Source organism: Adiantum capillus-veneris, chromosome 7 (genome assembly GCF_014529385.1).
Source record: "Adiantum capillus-veneris isolate H3 chromosome 7, ASM1452938v2, whole genome shotgun sequence".
Classification (NCBI taxonomy): domain Eukaryota; kingdom Viridiplantae; phylum Streptophyta; class Polypodiopsida; order Polypodiales; family Pteridaceae; genus Adiantum; species Adiantum capillus-veneris.
In genome coordinates this window covers 80,635,440-80,659,330 of record NC_140937.1, presented here as the reverse complement: position 1 = coordinate 80,659,330, position 23,891 = coordinate 80,635,440, and the positions used below count along the sequence as shown (strand labels likewise).

At 41.3% G+C, this 23,891-nt stretch overlaps 1 protein-coding gene across 9 annotated transcripts in view; it reads left to right on the top strand.

The window, feature by feature from the left end:
* The window catches only part of LOC147454114 (ABC transporter A family member 7-like), a 177,554-nt gene extending 171,258 nt beyond the window's left edge, over positions 1–6,296 (top strand). For 8 of the 9 annotated variants that reach the window (XM_086516108.1, XM_086516112.1, XM_086516107.1 and 5 more), the window contains 2 exons: positions 5,505–5,593; positions 5,731–6,296. In XM_086516108.1, coding sequence (XP_086372234.1) covers positions 5,505–5,593; positions 5,731–6,012 — 371 coding nt within the window. In that variant the 3' untranslated portion in view covers positions 6,013–6,296. The remainder of the gene's footprint in view (positions 1–5,504; positions 5,594–5,730) is intronic. The other variant, XR_015188592.1, reaches the window with a different exon arrangement.
* The last annotated feature ends 17,595 nt before the right edge of the window (positions 6,297–23,891 follow it).

The window sequence follows — 23,891 nt, the reverse complement described above, 5'->3', positions numbered from 1 at the left end:
GTCGAGGTTCAGGAGGGGTAGCAATCTTATTCAAGGAAGAGTTGCAGCCGCGATTACAAATTGTCCAGAGAGATGACCAGGCAAGATACATGTGGGTGAGACTGAGAGCTGAGACAGGCAGATTCTTATACATTGCTATATGTTACTTTCCCCCTAGCACATCAGTCTATACCTCACCTAGAGGGCAATCCCCTTTCTCTATACTTGATGATGACATATGGATGTTCTCTAGAGATGGAGATATCATTCTCTTGGGAGACTTTAATGCCAGGACGGCCAACTCCCAAACGGTATTTTATGATACCTCAGAGGAGATGCTTAGAGAGATGGATATATCGGAGATGGGACTTGACAGACACTCACAGGATAAAGAGCACACAGAGTATGGGAGATATCTCATGGAGATGACAACTACGCATGGTCTGGCCATACTTAATGGTCTAGAGATTTTTCCTTCATCTGGGGGATTCACATGCTTTCCACACAGACATGGGGCCAGTACAGTGGACTATGTCATGACTTCACCGAGCTTCATCTCTCATATTCAAGATCTTAGTGTGGGCCCTAGGCCTGTTGGAGTAGGAGTGGACCATGCTCTCCTGACTTTTTCAGTCTCTTTCTAGTATAGTGTCTCTCAGACACCACGGAGGACTTCACACACACGGTATACTTTTACACCAGAGACGGATTCAGTTTATGTGGAAGAGATTTACAGACGGATGGGGGCAGCCAAGCCTGTATATACAGTAGAGGAGATCACCACTTTATTGACGGAGATCTTGCATGGGGCAGCAGCAGAGGCATACCCACACACTCAACCAGATCAGAGAAGACGTTCTGGGAACATGCCTCAGAATAGTTGGTATGATGAGGAGTGCAGAGAGATGAGAGTTCAGATTCAGAGCGAGCTTATACTTGGAGTCATTACATATAGACAGTCTCGGATTGCCCTTCGGCGTTTAGTGCGACGGAAGAAGCGGGCCTTTTTAGCCCAGATGGAACGTGATTTGTATCAGCTCTTTTTGAGCCGAGATTCAGGTGAGGCCTGGTGTCTCTTCCATGAGCACTCACCTCCTCCAGTGATTACCTCTCCCGAGATTTGGGGTCAATATGCAGCATCATTATATACAGTACCTGGGCAACCACCATTACCAGACCCTCTAGAGCCATGTCCAGCCACTAGTAACTTCTTTACCACTGAGATGGTGAAGAACGCCATTGACAGGATGAGGACTAGGAGAGCATATGATCATGATGGTTTGGTGGCAGAGCACTTGATACATGCTAGTGATTTACTGTCAAAGGTTCTTGCGCGGTTGTTTAACCGTGTCATGTGTGAGGGACTACCCGAGTCCTGGAGATTATCTACTATTGTACCTCTTTTCAAGGCAGGGGACCCCACGGTACTAGGGAACTACCGTACTATTATGATAGGGCACACATTGGCACGGTTGTATGCATCCATTCTTGAACAGCAACTGAGTAAATGGGCAGAAAGTGAGGGCATACGAGCAGCAGGGCAGGCTGGGTTCAGGAGGGGTTTCTCCACTTTGGACCATATTCTTACACTCAGAGCCATTATTGAGGAGGGTCGGGCACATGGGAGACGGATGTATTGTTGCTTTGTGGACTTCCGCAAGGCATTTGACACAGTGCCGAGGGCCATATTGATGCACATTCTACTGAAGTTGGGAGTACCCACAGAGATCATATGGGGGATCATGGCTTTATACGGCTCAGTGTGACTGGCCAGGTACGCACTCTGAGGGGAATTCTGACATTGTTCATTCCACTATTGGAGTGAAACAGGGGTGTCCTTTGTCCCCTACACTTTTTGGTATGTATGTAGATGAGGTCTCTGACTACATTGACAGAGAGGGTGACAGAGGCGCTCAGCTGGCAGGGACATGGATCTCTTTATTATTATATGCTGATGATATTGTGTTAATGTCAGAGTCGCTAGAGGGCATGCAAAGACATTTGGATGCATTGCACAACTTTGCAGAGGATAGTGGACTGTCTGTGAACCTTGGTAAAACCAAGGTTATGGTGTTTAACACCACACCATAGTGGGTCAAGAGATCGGCACCTACACTCGTATATGGCGAGGACACTGTGGAGTACACAGATGAATATACATATCTGGGGGTGGTATTCACGGGACCGAGGTTTACCCTGAGGAGAGCAGCAGAGACTAGACTATCCAGAGCCTATGCGGCATTAGGAGGGCTAGAGAGGATGTGTTCGCAGGTTCAGTTTCAAGAACCACGAACAAAACTATGGCTCTTTGATACTTTGGTTGCTTCAGCTATGCTTTATGGGGTCCAAGTTTGGGGACCATCTGTGAATCATGACAGTTGGAGGAACATGGAGAGACCCTTGGTATTTATGATATCCCGGATGATTAGAGCCAAGGCCTCTGTACCACATGCGATTATTCGAGCGGAGGTAGCCGCCCCTCCTATAGAGATTGAGGCTCTTACCAGATCAGTGTCCTTTATGCACACAGTCTATGGGATACACATAGAGGCAGATATACTAGACTCGCTCTTGAGTCCTCTAGACAGTTAGCGATGAAGGGAGATGCATCATGTTGGTATGCACAGATGACCTCATGGTTTTAGAGGCATGGTTTCAGCATGGATAGATTGCCTCCCTTTCAGTATTCCCTGGATGCACCCTCCCTGCAAGTCACACGGACGGAGATCACTAGACTCATTCGTCAGGATCTTATACAGTTGGACACCAGGAGGACATGGGTAGAGCCGATACAGGAGTTGGGCACGAAGATGGATTTGTACAAAGAGCACCTTCTCCAACTTTCAGGGGATGGGTTTGTGACTCGTCCGAACTACATGGACACTCATTTATCTCATGGTCTGCGATGTGCTATTGGTCAGATTCGCACATCCTCACACCAGCTGGAGATTGAGACGGGTAGATTCAGAGGGATACCACCAAGGTCTAGGATATGTCAACTATGCGGTAGAGAGCTAGAGACAGAGCTACACTACATATGCCACTGCACTGTGTATTATGAGATACGAGGGCACTTCCATTGCTTATTCAGGGAGGGTTTTGGACCCCTAGATAGAGTCATGAGGTATCAGGACCAGAGATGCCTTGGCTTATATCTACTTGAGCTACACCGACATAGAGACAATCTATTGGGGAGACATGGAGTACGACAGTCGGAGAGACAGATCACAGATTTCTTTGGATCGAGGGAGCCAAGAGACCAACCACCAGCACAGGGTTGTACCCGCATTCATACCAGAGGCACCCTCATTCACAGGGCGATTGAGCTCGGGAGATCGAGACGACCACGACCAAGACACAGGAGCACACTGCATCGACGGAGACTCCAGCAGAGGATCAGAGGCATTCTAGCACGACACCCAGATTGTCATTGAGGGCCTATTCTACATTTTCACATTTCACATTTCACACTTCATTTCAGTTTTCATTTTTTACTTTCAGTACTTTTTGTACTTGTACCTCAGACATTGTATTAGATTCACCACTTTGTATCTGATGGTCTCATAGGTCATTTTGGCCTTTTGAAGACGTTAATATATCATTTCATTTCTCAGTTTGACGTTTCCTGGGGTGTCTACATTTGGATGGCTGCAGCTGATCAAGGTGAGCAGCCTAGCTCCCAGGATGATGGTCAGGGATGACGGGATTAGTTTGAGGGTGATCTTTTCGGAGCCCTTGGTTTCTAATTATTTTGCTCATCACTTCTTGGTCTTGCTTCAAGCGGTCGATAGAGAGTAAAAGATGCCCTCACCGACCTGGGATTTGTTGCAAAACCACCTCACTGCCTTCCATGTGGAAAAGCCAGATGTAGCCATGCTTGAAACCTCAGGAAACAAACTTCTGTCGAAACAGTGTATGCTTGAGGACAAGGCCACAAACAATGCTTCAGTGACTCCCGCCACTGCCAATACCACAATGATACAAGGGACTCCCAAATATGGTATTGTCGAAAAGCACACTGCAGTCCTGAAGAGATTGACATATAATTGCAGCGTGTCTGCTTGGTGAATATGGAAGTCTCCTATGTTTGCTCCTTGGGCGAGGTGGCTTCTTGCACTGTAGTCACAAGCTTCTCCATCCTTTATGTAGTGTGGGAAGTTCTCGAACATTGCAACAGAAATGGGCAACATTGTTCTTCATGGCTGGGCAATGCTCTTTTCTAGAGTGGTTTCATTTGCATTCTTTACATCGTCGACATGAGACAGCTAGCTCGTGGTGTCAACATGAGGTGGAGTCAGAGGAACACATTGTATGTCGTTGCACTGTTTACTATGAGATCAGGTGGAGGTACCACTGTCTTTTCCGAGAAGGCTTTGGACCTTGCGCCAGATTATTAGCTTTGAGGATCAGATGTGCCTAGGGCTCCTTGTACTTGATCTTAGGCGGAGCAGCAGAGCTTAGACCACCGACACAGAGAACCCTCATAGACTTTTTTGGTGTCACTTTAACAGCTCCAGAAGTTCTAGCAGAGTCCACTTGCCTACCCAAGGATCTGCAATGTGAGGGACGTCCCACTCGAGGGTTGATAGCGGACAGGGCTATTGCCATTGCAGATTGAGACGTCCACGACCAAAGGACCATCTCCACAGCTTTGTCACCGCCACCAAATTCGAGCCATCATCGCATGTCATTGCAAGAACAATGCACAACGACTTTTCGAGTCTCCCTCCCTCTCAAGGCACACACTGACGGAGATATTGGGATGAACAAGACGCACAAACTCTTACGACCGAGGAGTTTTCTCATTTCTATCTAGTTAGAGGTTTAGTTAGGGTGATAAATTTGATAGTTGTACCTTTTATGATGAGATATCATCATCAGTTGTGCCTTGATTGGTCTAATGCTCCACCTTGGCCTCTAAGAGACGTTAATAAACATTTCTTTCTTTCTTTCTTTCTTACTTAGGCATCTACTATTTGTTCAATTCCATGGTTTCTGCTTGCTACCACTCTTAATACCCGATGGACATATTTATACAGGCACTCTTTTTACATAGGAGACACAAGTGGCCTGCTAAGTGACCGATTGATCTCTAGCGGCTCAGGAGCAACATTGCTCCCAACCCTATGTATGCCATCTACATCAGAGTTATTGATTTGGATGAAGCTAGAGGACTCTCTTCAATGTATAACCCTCCCACTGCTATATCATACCCCACCTGCAGTGTTGTTCGTCCCATAGAAGAGCTTTGTATCATGGCCATGTTTTTGTATCTGATGTTCACCCTGTTTTCACGTACATGTTATTTTCACTCAGCTTTTCATACCCTTGCTTTTCCTGCTTTCTTTCACTTTTACTGTGATTACAGTCCTTGAAAAATTTTTACTGGGGTTGTGGAGATAAACGAGTCTCTCTAATTGGCGTCGTGGAGAATATTTTTGGTGAATAGAAGTATTACTCTTTTAACTACAATGGATGAGTCGGGAAAAAAAAAGTAATGCTTTGTTTATTTGTTTTTCAACCAGCACACTCCATGGAAGAGGCTGAGACTCTCTGCGATCGTGTCGGGATATTTGTGAAGGGCCAACTCCAATGCATTGGAAATTGCACAGAGGTAAGCAACTAGAAACTAATGAGAAAAAATGGGGTGATACGATGAGTGTTCCATCCATTACAAAAAATGCATCATTCAGGACATAATATAAGCTTCTTACCTTTTTGAGCTCTAAACCATCTTGATGGATAATGCAGCTCAAGTCTAGGTATGGAGCCTCTTACATCTTTACAATAAGCACTCCTCCAAGCCAAGAAGACGAGGTTGTGCGAATGGCCCTTGAGCTTTCTTCCTCTTCGAAGCAGATATATAGTCTTGCTGGAACTCAAAAATTTGAAATATCCAAAACTGATGTAACAATAGCGGATGTTTTTAGGGCGGTAGTGAATGCCAAGGCCTGCTTGAACATCTTGGCATGGGGATTCACTGACACCACTTTGGAGGATGTTTTCATTAAGGTTGTTGATGAAGGATTGTGAGCCTTTTTTTTTGGGTGCACAACTGCCATATTATGCACAAGGCATATATACACTGTGCTTCATTTTTTGTTGTGCAAAGCTTCATTGTTCATAGCACATTTACCCAGCATCACCTTAATGACATTTGATTTCCTTGTACATGCCAATAGGCTCCATTTGTAAGGCACTAAGGCTACTTTTCTTGTAAGGAAGCTTCATTACAGGAAACTTTCTACATGGCCAGTGCATGTTTGTTTACAGATTGTACAACTATTGTTATGATATATTCATTTCTTTTTGCCATTGATACTGTGGACATAGGGTGTATTATGTCTTCAGCCATGGATATTATTTCAAAATCTTAACACGCTAAAAGGGGTCTTCACCTTATGTGTGTCAAGAGGCTTTGTTCTATGAATTAGCATGGTGGTTTGAATATTCTTGGCATACGCTTTCATGCATTGGCACAAAAGACCTCTTTGTTGCTGGAGTTTGTATCTCAAAGATGACCTCAGGCTATTATGTTGGTAGACATATGTCAAGATATCTTCTACATCTATTGGCGATTTGGACGGTCATAGATTTGGATGTAGTTTTTGATCATTTTGATGGTAAGATTGTTGGTTGTCCACTCTTGTATAGTCTCTTCATTGGACCCCATGATTGAATAATGGTTCTAATTTGTTTTTGTTGGAAAGTATTCATTGCACTGTAGTTTTTATGAACCACTAGTTATCGAGGAGCCTAACAAGGTTTATTTTCTCGCATTTCGCGCTTCTTGTATGATATATTTTTTGTGGGCTTTCCTCGTTTTGAGAATTCTCACTTGGAGTTTAAAAGTGATTTACCAAAAAAAACTATGTGCGTGTGTGTATGTGTTAGCAATAAGGTTCAAGGTTAGATCATAAGTATCAGAGACAAGATGTAAGCAAAATTTACCAGATCCAAGTAGAGCCAAAGAATACAAATTACATGGAAAATGCAAACACTGCGAGGTTGTTGAAGAACAATATAGAACTACAAAAAAGTGTAGGGAACTCCATATACTTGAAGAAGTTAGAATTATTACCTACCACCATCCACCACCAAAACCATTTATTAGAACTAATTTCAAGTAGGTTGGAAGGCACTAGGTTGAAAGACAATGGTTTGTGCCTTCCATATTTATTGTCACCCACAAGAAGTGATGCCTAGTGAGATCATCTAAGAAGAGAATTTCATAGAAGTAAAGTACTTTGGAATCATATTGAATAATCTAATCATGGACTAAACAAGTAAAGTAGGAGAATTTCATAGAAGTAAAGTACTTTGGAATCATATTGAATAATCTAATCATGGACTAAACAAGCAAGGTAGGAGTAACTTGCAAAAATCAAAAACTTTGAGCAACCTTGGAGCAATGAGGTAACTAAACATGCGTGCTAGTTAAATCAATACTCTAGTTCTCAAAGGCCCACTTTTAATCCAAATCCCAATTACCAAAGTGCTCAATGAGTAAAGATAGGCACCCATCATACGTATGTCCTCATGACTATTAGTTCAAAGAGGAGGCAATTTTTTTGAAAGTGATCAACCCTAGAATGTCTACTATATAGACTTTTCAAAAAACTAAACCAATTTGAAAAGAATTGAACTTGCAACAATTACTTTAGAAATTAGTGAATCTACCAAAATCCTTAGATGTTCTTAACCATAATCCATCTAATTGGTTGGGAACATTTAGTTAATAGCAAGAGTGTTGTTTTTGAAATCTACCCATTAGGTCTCCCCAATCAAAAAAGCCTTTCAAAACATCAAAACGGAATACGGTGAAGGGTGAGTTTAGGAAACGATGGAAACTCAAAAGTCTTTTCGTGTTTATATAAAGAGAAATGGTCGAATGCACATTACTACATTTGTGCTTTCCTTTGCTTAATTTTCCTTGAGCGTTTTCTTCTCTTTAGAGTGTCCTTGTACTATGTAAGTAGTGAATATATTTTCTTTGTACCTTTAGAGTAATTAAGCAATCTACCCATTGTCTTGAGTGACAAAAACATATGAAATTAGTTTAGCAAGCAAATATCCAAATAAAACAATGTTTTTGTCAGTGGTCAATCCTTGAAAAAATATCCAAGAATGCGAGGACTACAACTAATCATACATAACTATTAATATAGGTCAAGACGTAGACCTAGAAAATACCAAAAACTAGATATGGACACCTCAAAACATGTAAGACTTTGACGATACACACAATCTTTCAATGATGCATCTACCAATTTATAGTGTAGAGAACTTCATCTCTAATTGTGATAGAATGCATAGACATCTTAATTCCATAAATTTAAAAAGAGCAGCTTATATTTATCAAAGTGTCCCAAAAGATATCGCAAGGTAGGATATGAACTCATTTAGCCATGTTGACACAACTACCCCTCTTATGGAATTAATTAAATTGCAAAAATATTGCACGTCTTAATAGTCGCTAGATTCCAGAATGCAAAATCACCAAAACAAGATAGTTGTATATGACCATGCATCATCCAGATGCATTGAAGCGTCTAGAATTTCTTCCAAAACAAAGTCCCATGTCACAAATGAAGATTGGTCTAATCTTATGACTAGATAAGCAAGGAAAGTCTAGTTGCATCCCACATAGCAAAACCAAAATTAGAGCCCCTAGTGGTGTAATCAAATAGTGCACCATAACAATCCAAAGAGAGAACGTATTTAAATGATGCATCATCATATGTTTGTGGAGAAGGCATAGAGAATAATCGACCACAAATCAAACACCTTACTTCAAGAAAAATTGAAGTAGGCTTTAAAAGTCTACCTCAAGAAGTTATGTATCATAAAGATTGCATAGAAGCAAAAGAATTAGGTAGAATTCCATTTAAAGAAAGCGTTGAAGCATTCTCAAAGAGTGATCGAACCAGAGAGAGAACACATAGGTAGTGCATGGGGACAATTAGAACCCGAGAGAGAACACAAAGATATTCAAGCAAAACCCTCTCTAAATAAGGAAAAGAGAGGTAGGTTTGGGATGTGAGAGTGTCCACCAAAAACTTGAATAAAGGAAGAAAATATAATAAGGGAAGTAGGTGTAAGGAGTAGCTCAAAATGATTATTTGGGGAGAGTTCAATTGGCAAGTAATGCAAAGGTAAGTGTACAAAATTAGTGGTCCTAAGTGAAATTACAAATAAATACTTAAAGCGTGTCCTAATTCCACTGTAAAAAGTGTTCTACCTATAAATATTGTTTTTCAGAAGAGATATCTAAGTCACTTTGAACCTTGAAGTCGTTTATGACACAAAGCTTGTAGTGACATAGCATCAAAGAAAGCTTCCCCTCATAGTTTAACATGGTTTCTTATAAGTTTATCTTTCTCTTATAGCCATTCATTTATGTTGTTTATTTGCATTTAGCTTGTGGGGTGTCATTAAAGTCATGGGTGGGGTAACAATGGATGGCTCAAAAGAACTCTTGGAAAAGAAACTTTAGATTGGGTATAGTTTGTTGATATCTTATGGAACTTATTTATGAAAAATATTCCTAGTGAAAGAGAATATGTGATTACTTTGAACAAATTGACCTCTTTGTTGATCTTTCGTCACGTGTGTTCACCTTATTTGCTGTCATAGATAAGTAATATTTTGTTACATACGATTTTATTACAATTCAAGTGTTATTGTTGATGCCATGCATAATGAATTTTGGTGATTTTAGACCACTCAACACTTGCCATGTTCTTCACCTTTGAAGAGGTATGTGTCTTACAACACCTTTGTGCTTTGATACTGATGGACTATTCTTGTAGTAGTATGGAAACAATAGAGTCTTGCAACAATTTTCACCTTATGTGACACATCCTAAACTTAGAAAGAAGTTATGTCATCCCAAGAAGTGCCTTATGCAAACAATGGAGGTGTGCTTATGGATATTTTCATAGTTTCTTTTGTCCTTTTGAATATATTTATTGCGAATGGATGTTATTTGGATTGCCAAACATTGTGGATTCTATGTCTTTAAGCTCTTGGGTGGAGGAGGTTTAACATCACGAAGTAGGTAAGGAATTTATCCTAGCTATCTATTATATGTGCATATGACTTTGGAAGATCTTTGCAATGATTATGTCGTAATTGATTTAGCTTTAATAGGTCACCCTAAGGTAGTAAATACTCAGGCTAAGGTGGAGGCATTGAAGGTAAGTTCATTTTGTAATCTTGACATAACTTTGTATGAAATCAAAGATTTGTTTTTGTAAGCTTAAACTATCTGAAATATATTGAAGATGGTTATCTGGTTCAATGCCCATAGTTCAACGACCACTTATGGTCATAATGAGTTTAGTGTGATCAATATTATGATCTTTTTTGGTACTAGATTGTTTTGGCTCTCACAACGAACTTATGAGCATTCTATGGTCATAGTGATTTCTTCATGATGGTTCTATGGTTATGGCTATGGTGAAAGCTTTATGGTGCCATGGTGGCCTAGATAGTGACCATCATATACCGCATTCTCTAGAGTGGTGCCCAACGGATTCATTAAGGGTTATTGTATGGTAACATGAGATTGTAAGGGGTTTTTTTTTCAAGGGAGGGCAAGTGCATTTTATAAATGATTGAGTATATAGGGGTTAAAAAGCTGCATTTCTTCACACAAGTGGCGTTCCCTTGGTATTGCTGGTGAATCGTTCGAGGGCATATGGTTGCCTAGATAATGGCCTCTAAAAGGATTGTCATGGACATCTACAAGAATACAATTTACCAAGAAGAGCCAATAGATGCATCCCAAGGTAACACAAGGAATAAAAAATGTTTGATTATCAGATGTAAATAATACATAAATTTTACTTGCTTGACATGTGCACTCAATAAGACTTCTAAGTGAAATCACATATTAGTGGTACAAAAACGACTTTGCTTGATGGTACCTTCAACACACCTTTGAGATAAAATCTGTACAAGTCAGAAAAAGACTACCTATCACAATAAATATATATCGATACATAGATCTTAAAAAGAAGAACATGAAAACACAATTCTCAACAACATTTGAGTGAAAGTAAACAAAAACTTATGAGCCCCCAATTTTTCATTGGTGGAATCAAAATTGGTCCTTTTTTAGCACCACCATTATACGCTTTAACTCTTTTGGATATGGGGATGCACCACCATTGTACGCTTTAACTCTTTTGGATATGGGGATGCACCCCCCTCCCATTTACTCCATGCAAAATGTGTGATGATTAAATACTCCCTTTGTAAATTAGTGAGCCTTCTACATACAAGCACTATGTCCCTCTATAAGGTATTATGTGAACCCAAAGACAGTAGGAACCACACTGAATTGCAGCCCAAGTAAAATGGTGTATGCATATAAGCTCTAAGCAAGAAATAATGCACCTAACAAGAATTTGAGTAAAACATGCTAGCAATATTACATACATAGATCATGATGTATGAATAAGTTGCAATGAAAAAGAACAATCCACGTCAAATGCATCACACAAATAAGCTATCCAAGTCTCTCATGTGTCCCAAAATGGACTTCCAAGTTCTAACGCAAACACACACACACACACACACACACACAAACACACACACACACACAATTGGAGAGCAATATCTCCCACTTAGATCTATCTACATACCCAAGTTGATTTGAATGACTTGTTGTAATAAGGTTTAAGTAATCAACAAGAGAGTAGCCTTTATGTGCTACTATAGACTCCTATTCTAAAAAATTATGACAAAGGTCGAGCATAGATGACACTCAACTCATAGCCAAAGTTCTAGCTAGATTTGTTGCATCACCTAATTTTTGGGACATGAGAGAGAGAGAGAGAGAGAGAGAGAGAGAGAGAGAGAGAGAACATTCAACAATTGCACACACTACACTTTTATGCCCCACACTGTTTGGAATGAAGCTTGAGATTCTTTGCCAAAGCAATGGCACTCTGATTATCACAATGCAACACTGCAATCTACTGACCCTTGTCTAGATGTCCCACTAAATGTGCCAACCATAAAGCCTCTTTGCTAGCCTCTGACGTTGCAACATACTTAACCTCTACAGAGAAAGAGGGCGTGAAATCTTGAAGACATGATCTTAAAGAGATAACTCCTCTAACAGCCTATATCAACGAAAGAATCTCAACATTTAAGAATTCCCCAGCTCAAGAAAACCACACCACAACCCTCCAAAAGGCTATCACACTCAAAACTATGGTCAAGCTCATCAAGTTTCATAAATGATCAGGATTTGCTATAAATGCCAATAAATGGATCCACAATCGATGTACACGGAAATATTCACAACTTTAACATACATAGATGGAGTATCTGGGCAAAAAGGTGCAAACATTGTAAGTAATCCCTACTAGGTATCCACTCTTAGAAGAACATAACATCACTCAAAAGTGCACAAAATATACACATAGTGTAAGCATAAACTGTAATCATACATATAAAGCTCCCACAAAAATTGTAAGTTGATGCAAATCCACCTGCCAAAGTAGTGTGTGAAACTTGTACCTGTATCTAACAGTGCTCATAGGAAACAGTGTCCGATACGAACTAGGCTATGAACAAAATCTCTCTGAAAATTGCAAAGAGAAACAAGTACCCTTGTGAGGGCGAAGATGTGAAACTCCACCAATAGTGATGGGCTGGATCCAAACTCCATCAGAAATCCACACCTGTTTCTACCTACTGCTCGATGCCAAAAACCTAATTGTGGTTCTTGCGTAAGGCCAAGTCGGATTCTTCGACCACCTCAAGCTTTGCCTCCGAGAGAATCCGCTTTGTGTGAGGGCGCCTCTGAGCTCCCAGAATTCCCTGTGTACGCAAGGCCAAAATGTTGCCCACTTGTGAGTTGTCAGCTCCCTTTCCCTGCTGCTTGCGTGATGCTCTCTACTGCCCAATGTTGCAGGATTTCAAAGCTATATGTGTGTTGCCCCTTGCCAACCTTGCTTGCTCGAGCAATCTGCAGGCTTCTCCTTGCGTTGCTTTTTCTCCCACACTACCTACAATTTGCATCACTCCTTTGCCTAGCCACTCCTTGGGTTAAGTTTTCCAACGCGTTTGTTATCAGCATTTTGCACTAACTGCCTTGCTTTAGTGATACAGTTTGTGGCTTCAACATTGCAAATTTTGGGTTTGCGTTAATGAATTCAATGCTACTTGCTTAGTTTCTTCAAGGCTCCAAGCTCAGCTCAAGGTTCCAGTCTTTGCTTTCTGTGCAGGGCTCGCAGAGCTTAGAAAACAATGTCTGTTGTGAACTAAGCTTCAAGCTTTAGCTTATCCAGAAGCTACTCCCTCGCCTAGCCTTGTTGATAAAGCACACGGGGTGCACTCGAGGGATCAACGGCCCGAGTGCATCCCACCGTTGGATCAAATCTGGCTGGGAAAAAAAAATCGCGATGCCTGTCCCACTCCCGCCTCGAGCTCGCGACCCCTTCCCACCCACTCGCAGACCTCAACCGTCTCGCCTAACGCGCCTCCATGCAACCAATGCGCCTTTAACAATATAAAAACCTACCCCCTCTAGGTGCGTCGATCCAACGGCCTAAAGCCCCTCGCCTTGCCGATCGTGCTCCCCGCCGTCGATCCCTCGAGTGACACCCCGTGTCACTTATAAACGAGGCTCGCCTAGCTCTCATACCAATTGTGCGTGCGCGTTGAGAGAACATAGGATGTGGTGGAGTCCAGTGTAGCAATAACCACTAACCCCTTATTCTCTTGTGAGATAAAGAGTAAGGCCTATGTCACACTAGGACGGACACAAGAAAGCCAAACTGAGTTGGCGGCAATTTATTGGCTGCGAAAAAAGGTTGCAGATGGCCTCACGCGTTGTCAGAGGGCCGGCCTACAGTGCGTGCTCAGCCAAGTTTACAAAGGTGTGGACAACTGCAGCAGAGCGCGCACGGAACCAGCTAATAGGACTTGAGCACTGACGGGCAGCGGAAAGGGCGGAGGCCTTTACATCTGGCTACAAACCATTTGCTGGACAGAGTTGGCAACTTTTTTGATATGGCTTAAGTGTGACATGGAGCAGCCGCCCACACTTCCAAGAAAGACGTGGACGCCCGTCCCAGTGTGACAGGGGCCTAAATAAGGCCGAGTTCGGACGAGCCCGACGGCAGTTTTCGTGTTCCCCTTTTGACACCAGCTACATCCCTGTAATCTGAATAGAAGAGTTCCTTAAAATTCCAATTGGGTGAACCCTCCTTTGATCAGCCAGTTTAACTTGGAAAGGTGCTGGTTCCAATCTCCCTAAGCCCATTGTGAGATAAACTGACTCAGGTAAGATATTGACACCAGATCCTCCATCCAGCAATACTTCCTCAAATATCATGTCCTGTAAAGTCACCTTGATAACTGGAACCATGAAATCCACATCAGAAGGATGAATGCTATTCACCCCAGGCTCCTCTTTCTGCTGCATGAAACTTTCATAGTGCTTTCCTAGTAACTTATGTAGCAATCTCTCTTTAAATGCTGGAACTATAGAAAGCATTTGGTCTAAAGACAAGTGTAAAGGAGGGTTAATTAATACCTCAAACCAATCTGGTTCAGGTACTTCAACCTGCTTTTTATGTTGTACTGGTGCATCAGAAGATTCTGCATGATCCTCCAAGTGTTGACCTTGCTGCTCCTTCTGAACCTGGTTCTGCACCTGATCTCTAACCCCTTTTTGTTGTTCCCAATCAATAGGACCTTTAGCTTTGGATCTTGTCACAGCCAGCACATCAATTTCATCTTCCATATTATCTGGATATTGACAATCATTCTCCACATTGTCATACTCTTCAGTCAGAAGCACTGTTGCTGTTTCATTAGGGGTATCCTGATAAATCGGAATGTCGATAATGATCACATTTGCTTGTGTCTGTGGTTGATTTGGAGGTGTTTGTGGAGGACCTGTTTGCTGGTTCTCCTGATTGAATGGAACAACAGGAACACCTCTCTCCTCACGATGTTTTACCCATAAGGCACAACGAAGGCCAACCCAATGTGTAGGGTCACCACAATATACACAAGGCATAACCCCTTGGGGCCTTCTTTGTTTATTATCCTGGTTTCTTCCAGGTCCCCTCTGAAATCCCTGTCTAGGAGGTCTTCCTCTGAATGGAGCCACCTGATTTGCCTCTGCTGAAGCAGTACCCCGCCCAGCACCTGTACCTGTTTTACCCCTTTGCTTAGGGTTGTACCAGCATTGAGCAGTGGTGTGTCCATCTCTTTCACAAATCTCACAGTACCTTTTCTCTTTAGGTGCTATGACTGAATAGCCAATATTCTTTAATTGTTGAACAATATCAACTTCACCCCCTGTTTTGTCCTTCTTCTTCTTCTTAGGACTCTTCTTTTTCTTCGTTTCCTCCTCATCAGATGAACTACCAGTATCCGATTCTTCAGAAGAAGATGTCTCTGACTCTGAACCTGTTTCAGATTCCTTGTCTCCTCTCTTACTAGACTTTGTCATTCCCAGCCTCTTCTCAACTCTAGAAGCAGCCTGTACCAAATTATCAAAACCTCCTCCAATGTCAATGCTGGCCACTGCATTTTTAATACCACTCCTCAATCCTTTGAGAAAGTAGCCAGCCAACATTTCATTAGTTGGCCTTTCATTTCCTTGCAATCTCTCAACAAATATTCTAAATCTCTGAGCAAAATATTCTACCAACATTGTCCCCTGTTTGATGCGTCGTAACTTGCTTAAAATATATGTAGGAGTTTTCTCCTTCCAGAATCTTTGTAGAAAAGCCAAACTAAGTGCAGCATAAGTAGGAAAGTGAGCCATACCATATTGGCTGAACCAGCTCATGGCCTTGCCTTCCAAGGTAGCTGCAAATTGATGTAATTTTATAGGATCTAGAAACATCACCTGGTATCCACTTGCTTGCCAGCGGGTTTCAAATTGTGCTACATGACAATCTGCATCCTCTTTGGGCTTCCCTCTGAATTTGGCGGATTTGATCTGCGGATTAGGAGGTGGTTGAGCCATGGGGATGGGATTTGGGATTCTTACAAGTCTTTGTCTGCTAGATCCTCTCAATGGGTCAAATTGGAGTCGCCTTCTACTTCGTGCAGGTCCTCCTGTCAAGAGTAGTGCCCCCACAAGTTGCCTCACTGCCCTGTCCTCTGCTGCTCCAGAACCCTCCTCCCCAGAATTTACTAGCCGTTCTTGAGGTGGTAGATCAGTTTCTTCATCTACAATCACATCCTCATAGTGGAATGGATCTATATTGCCTGCTCTGGCTTGAGCCCGTGTGTAATATATACGAGAGTGTCTTCTACCTCTCTCGGACATGCATTATCACCAGAATGAGATTCATGAACCGAAGAATAATACCTGATAACTGCATACGTCCTCAGCCATGAGAACTGAACTGGCAGGATCGCCAAATGTGTTGTGGTTCATCAACACAGGAAATGCATAGTGCATCACAATTCTTTCAGCATCTCATAACTCGGAAATAATACACAGAAGGAATTGATAACTCAGAATTAAGATAACAAGAGTGCTTCATTGATCAAGAAGAGCTACAACATCTCTGAATACAACTGCGCCATCACAACTCCCAGAACCGACTTATAACCATCATACAAAACAGACTGGTAATAACAACCTTAGTCTTGATATATCATAACTGTTAAATATCCGATTTAAACAACATCCGACTAACTATGATCCGACTAACTATATCCGATGAAGCACTTCCGACTAACTACTAAATTGGTACTCTGATATGCCTGTCAACATTCAACTCAACCATTCAAGATAGGACATCCATACAAGGAGAGTCCTTGCCAATGTCTATCTCCTTTTTACAGGTATAATAATATTGTAGTGGGTTGAGTGAATTGTGGTGTTAGATCGATTGTCAATTATAAACGTAGAGGATGGGCTCAATTGTTTACAAGATCAACTTGAAACAGAGTCTTAAAATTGTAAGTAGACATGTTTTTTAGACCAATCATGCACCATTTTCACTTCCCTCATGTGAGGACGTCCTAAGATCATCACATATGACATAGGATGCTTGAAAAAATCCATAACAATGAAGGTATTCCTTACCTTGTGTCCAAAGACTTTGACCTTGAGATTTTTTAGCATTCCAATAAGTTTCATGATAGTTCCATTGGAAAATGTTTATCCTATGTTTGTGACTTGAAGGTGAGGTCTTCCCATAGATTCCCAACAGTTTTTAGTTACAATGTTGATCCCAATACCAACAACAAGGATTCCCTTCACAGTTAATGCTTTAGTAGTGATTGGTAGGGTTGCATTAGATTCATCACCTTCAAAGTATTATCTTAACTTGTTAATAGGTATCTCAAATATAGAATTTTCATCTACTTTGGTTTGTGGATCCAGGCATTCTTCCTCAATTGGAATTTTGTTGGGCCTATCCATCTATGCAAACCGTGGTAGCCTGACTTTCAGTTCTCCATGGAGAAATGCCCAAAAACCTAGGAACAGCGCAAAATATCTATACAATTTAGACATGATAGTGGTTCTGACTTTAGAAGCCATGAAATTTGTTAATTTTTCAATATTCAATGGAAATTTTTGAGATTCTATTCCATGACCTAAGGCTAGTGAAGATGGAGTATCCACTTCTTTGATGGAGTCAAGTTTTTCCTCAATAAGTATCCTCTCAAACAAATAATTTATCTGATCAGCTTGCGATGTCTTACACTCATTTTCTTCCTAGATAATAATAGGTATGGATAATGCTTTGTGGTCTTTGTGAGATTGAGGTTGTGTTGGAAACACTATGTCCGTAATTTTGATCTATATAGGTTTTAGTTCCCTTTGGGTCTCCTCCACTAAGCTTCTTAAGTGCTTGACTTGATCAATCTACTCCACACGATTTGGGTAGGACCCAATCTTCTTCGTGGTTTCTTTGGGTTTTGGCCCTTGTGGCTTCTCTTGGAGGTTCTCATCCTGTTTGGTTAGACTTGATGAAGACACTCGTTGAATTGGTTGTGGTATGGGTGTGGTTTTTGTATGCCCTACCCTAATGGTGTCCTTGCTTGACTTCCTCTCATGGTGATCCCCATTGGATTTTTCCCTCATGGTGGTCGTCTTAGTTTCCATAGTCTTGATTGAATTGGAATCATCTTTAGGGCCATTCATATATGGAGGGTCATCACCATTCACTATATTTATTAGTCTTTGAACTAGAGTTTGATCTCTTCCTTCGTGTTTTCTTCTTCCTTACACGTGGGTGATTGATGCACCATCTCTCTCTCTTCAAGGATCTAATTTTCATTTTGGAGCATCGATCATGTGAGGACATTTACTGTGTAGTCTGTGGCATCCCATTGGTAATCTCAATTAAGTTCAATGGTGTGATCTCTGGTGTGTTTGGATTATTGGGACATTGGGCAATCAAATTATCTATGCCACAACAATTACACATAAGTATTGACATTGTAGATGTGCTCCCTTGAATAATTTTCACTGGTGTAGCATTCCTTCACATTCTAATGGGACACTCAACTACATGATATGGTCCACCACATTCATAGCATTAAAGAGGTGTCTTCTTGGTAGTAATGTTGATGTTTTGTCCTCTTCTTGCAAGAGAACTTTCTTGATATACAAGTTTTACTTGTCCATAAAGGGTCCTCCATGTAGCACTAGAACACTCCTTCATGTATTGATTCCATAGGTAATACCAGAGTCTATGTAATCCTCCCATTCCAAATAAGCACTAAATGGCTTGCAACCTACTTGGTTTATAGGGGTAACTCTTGGATAAAGAGGTTGTGGTCCTAGCACTGGAGGTGGTAATGGTGTGGTTTGGATAACATGTTATTCTAACAAGTGGGGCAGGCATTAGTGTAGGAACTTGAGGTCGTAATGGTGTGGTCTGGATAACATGTTATTTTAAGGACTATGGGTTTCTCAACAAGTGGGGCAGGCATTAGTGTAGGAACTCAAGGCGAGTCTGTCTAATCTAAAGGTGGTTTATTTGCCATTATGCATATAATCACTAAGAAGTCCTTAGCTTGATGTTCATACCTTACCACATGCATTGAAATCCCCATTATACTTTAAAGGGAGGTCATTCTCTGGTGCTATTTAGATCTAAGCAAACTAAGCAGCAATGTTGCTCCCTTCTTGGATAAATTTGATTTTTTTGTGGAGTACAATTATCTCTAAGGCTTTCTTGAATATCCTAGGTGAGATCTGCCAAAGTCATCTCAAATATCTTTTACTCTTTTAAATGATAAACAATGATAAACTTTATTGTCATTGGCTCATGCTCAGATGCTTATGAGCTAGAAAAATTTGATTTAGAAAACACCCTTTCTCTTGCAATCATTAGATTGTCTTCTAATTAAATTGCATTAGCAGTTTTCTCTCTAATGACTAGAACCATTGTAGATATCCACATGTTGCAACTCTCTAATGAATCTATCAAGTAGATGGTTATTGTTGACATGCTCATTTGGGGTACAACATCCAAATCCTTCAAACGAATAATAAAATCTCTCACTGACTCCCCTTCCTCTCGTTTGGATTTTTGGAGTTGAGATGCTACGCCCCAAAGCACAACCTCTCATATGTACTCTTTCAAGAAAAATCACTTAAGAGTAGGGTAATTCATGCGCTCTTCAATCCTTAAGGTCATATACCAATCTCCAACCTTTCCGCTCAAGGTCAATCTTAAGGCGCTACACTTATGTAGCTCATCGTGCTCTTCCAAGAAATTACACATGTGTTCAAATACTTCAATATGCTTTCTAACATAACTGTCACCACAGAAGTTTTGTGTGAGCTTGGCCACTTGTGCTGCCTTGCTTCTAAACTCCTCTCAAGTATGTTGTGCATATATTCTAAATAATAGATTGACCAATAGTTTGAGAAAATCCTTCCAAATCAACTAAATGAATAGGTATAGGATGTGTAGCTGCTCTTGAACTACATGGGGAAGGGGGTTGGCATTTGACTTGGCATACGTCCGGTTCTTGGGTCCCATACTTGGTACAATGTTGTGTCATGCAGCGGTCCAAGGTTCAAGAGTGTGGCCCTAGGCATAGCACATGCGGGATATGACATGTTATCATTAACTGGCCTAGATCCACTTGAATAAGAGCTCTAATAATGTGATCGTGGATCATAATCCATTGGAATGATTGGTGGTGTAGGACCTACATGAGCATGAATGGCAATAGGTAAATATGATTGAGACTTACTTATAGGTATTGTTGTAGGCTCTATGCTACTAGGTAGCGGTGCAATACTAAAATAACGACTGAGGTCAAGAGTGTAATTTTCTTCATGCTCATCTCACTAGAGTAGGCTCATCTCTAAGAGAACATTGAGCTAGGTGTGGGAAGCTAAAAGTACTGCTTGTGGACTCAAACTACATTGAGACTCTTGAGACTCCAGGCGATGAAACAACAATGGTACTCTCTAAGGGAGTCTCCATTTGTGATAGGGTTGGTTGTTTGGCCTTGTTGGTATCCAAGAATCTCATAAGGCCCATTGAAGGCCTATTACTTTCTTTGTTTTTTCTCTCCAATTGGACAATCCTATGGATGACGTCACACACCATCCGTTGCTACTCCTCTAGACTAGTGGCACTTGATGTGGATTATACAACATCTAACCAACCCACATGGTATATGTAGCCCATGTATATGTTGGTCAAATTTTTAGTCGATCAAAGTTCCAATTTGTAGTTTATAATCCCAATTTTCATTGAGAAATATCCCTTCTAGGATTGATGTGATATAGGTTTGTGGATTCATTATGGTTCCCTATGGTTTGACTCTTTCATGAATGCTAATTTGGGAGAACTCGATTTTTTGACTAGTACGGCTGATGTCATAGGGGCCTTTGACTTCATTGCTTGGTGTTGTTCTATGTCAGAGAATCTAATACTTACTTTTAGATTCAATGGAATTTGACTATGAAAAGAGAGATTTTTTCTTAAGAGAAAGATAGCAAGGAGATTATAAGTTGCACTGGGCTAATTTGTTTACACAATTACACATTAAAAACACTAGAATCATGCACATGATTCAAAGATAATACCCAATTAAGATTGACAACTTGATGAGGACCGTATTTGCTTGGAGCTGATCCCCCCTCCAAAAGGACTTGTATTATTGTTGGAATTAGGGTTGCAGAGAAACGCACACAGCTTGGAGAAGACGAAGGAAGCTCAAGGCACACAATAGAGAGTGTGTTACTTAGTATGCAATGGAAAGATAGATAACCCTAGAGTGATGGGCGTATATACAATGCTCGGGGGGAAAAACCTCCTAAAGAGGGAAAAAATACCCCGGCGGTCCTAGTGTGTTCACACACATCACTACCACATGTATATGGTAACAAATCCCCCCTGGAGTGATGTGAACGAGAGCTGGCACATGAGTAAAGGGAAGTTCCATGCCTTGAGGACATGATCGGTCCACAAAGGGGAGTAAGCCCAAAGCCTTGCGGAAAGCTTCAAGCTTCTCACGAGACAATGCCTTTGTGAAAAGATCTGTAAGTTTGTCCTGTGTTGGCACATAAGCCAAGCTGATCTCTCCTGCTGAGAGCCTCTCCCTGACATAGTGGTAATGCACCTCAATGTGCTTTGTGCGAGCATGAAAAACTGGGTTCCTCACAAACTGCCAATGCACTCTGACTATCAGTGTAGATAGTGTTGGCAGTGTCCTGTCCAATACCCAAATCAGTCATAAGGTGTCTGAGCCATACACACTCAACCATAGCTGTGAAGACTGCCCTGTAGTCAGCCTCACAACTGGAAGTGGCCACAGTAGGTTGCTTCTTGCTCAACCATGATATACATGAACTGCCAAGCATGAAACAAAAACCACTTGTGGACACTCGCGTGTCAAAACAAGCAGCCCAATCCGAAAAAGCATGTAAGTCTGGCGGCAATGATCCCCCCTTGGGATAAAACAAGCCAAGATGTAAAGTGCCACTAAGGTAGCGAAAAATCCTCTTGACAGCCTGCCAATGCTTAGACCCTAGGGTATGCATAAATTTGCTGACCTGTGAGACTGCAAATTGAATATCTTGCCTCGTGTTGCATACATAAATGAGGCAGCCAACAGCAGTTTGGTAAAGAGTGACATCAGCAGGATCACCAGCATCATGTAGACTCAACTTCAAACCTGTTTCCATGGGAGTGGCAATAGGTTTGCAATCCTCAAGTCCAAACTTACATAGAAATGTCTCTATGTAACTTTTCTGACACAAGGCAATACCACCATCACACTGCTTAAACTGTATACCTAAGTAACGATGCAACATCCCCAAATATTTCATCTTGAAAGTAGCATTCAAATCAGCCTTAAATTCAGCAATATGTCTCTCATTTGGTCCAGTGATTAGCAAATCATCGACATAAAGAACCACAATGAGAAGTACATCACCCTCACTCTTTACATACAATGTGATTAGCAAATCATTGACATAAAGAACCACAATGAGAAGTACATCACCCTCACTCTTTACATACAATGTGATTTCTGTTGGACTGTTACGAAAGCCTCGTTTAACCAAATGAGTGTCAACTTTCTCATACCAAGCATGAGGAGATTGCTTCAACCCATACAAAGCCTTCTTACATCTGCACACTTTGTCCTCTTGTCCTTTTATGACAAAACCGCGATGCTGCGTTACATACACTTCCTCAATACGTCACCATTCAAGAAAGCAATAACAATGTCTGATTGATGTACATCCCAACCAAAATGAGTTGCCAACGCACATAGAAAACGCACAGTAGTCATACGACAAGTGGGAGCAAAAGTCTCTTCATAATCTATTCATTTTGGATGTGCATAACCCTTTGCAACAAGTCGAGCCTTATGGCGATAGAACTCACCATCCGGCTTGTGTTTTAACTTGTAAACCCACTTCGTACCAATGGCCTTTTTGCCAGGAGGAAAATCACATAAAGTCCACGTGTCATTTTCTATAAGTGCATCATATTCTGATTGCATGGCAGCCATCCAATTTTCTAAATTGTGTGCTTCATCAAAAGACAGAGGCTCCTCAACATCATGTAAGCTAGACACAGCCAAAGCATAACAATCTGATGCATAATATGCATGGAGAGAGCCTGAACGAGTACGACTAGACAAAGGTGCATCCAATTTACTGTCACGCAAAGTGTGCACCAGCCATTTTGGCATACCTCTAGCCTGCTCATTTTCAGCCCTTTCCTCATCAAGTACATCATGTACATCTACATCAGTAATAGGCTGATGTGTAACATTTTTAGAAACCCCCATAGGCTGTACATTTGCCTCATTGGAACTTACATTCGTATTTCCACCACTGAAAAGAAGCAACAAAGTGTCAGAAATGTCCTATGAGCGTACATTACTGTCTCTAGTACAGATAGCAAGGGCTGAACAGAATCTTCCACAAACACTACATCTCGTGAAACCAGAATATGCTTTGTTTGCGGATGATATAACCTGTAACCTTTGCTTTCAGCACTATAACCAACAAAAATACATTTGACAGCCTTATCATCCAATTTTTTGCACTGTGTTTGTGGCACCAAAGCATATGCCAAACAACCAAAAACACACGTGTGCTCAATAGAAGGCTTTCTATCATGCCATGCTTCATACGGAGTAATAGACTGCAAAGGTTTCATAGGACACCTGTTAAGTACATAAGTGGCACACATGATGGCCTCAAGCCAAAAAGAATGCGCCAAAGCTTGACTTTTGACCATACATCATGCCATTTCCGTCAGTGACCTATTTTTCCTCTCAGCAACACCATTTTGCTGAGGTGTATAAGGCACTGTACATTGGTGTTTTATCCCACGAATAGCCAAAAATGCATTAAACTCATGAGACGTATACTCCCCCCCTCGATCGGAACGGAGGGTACCCATAGTATATTTCGAGACAGC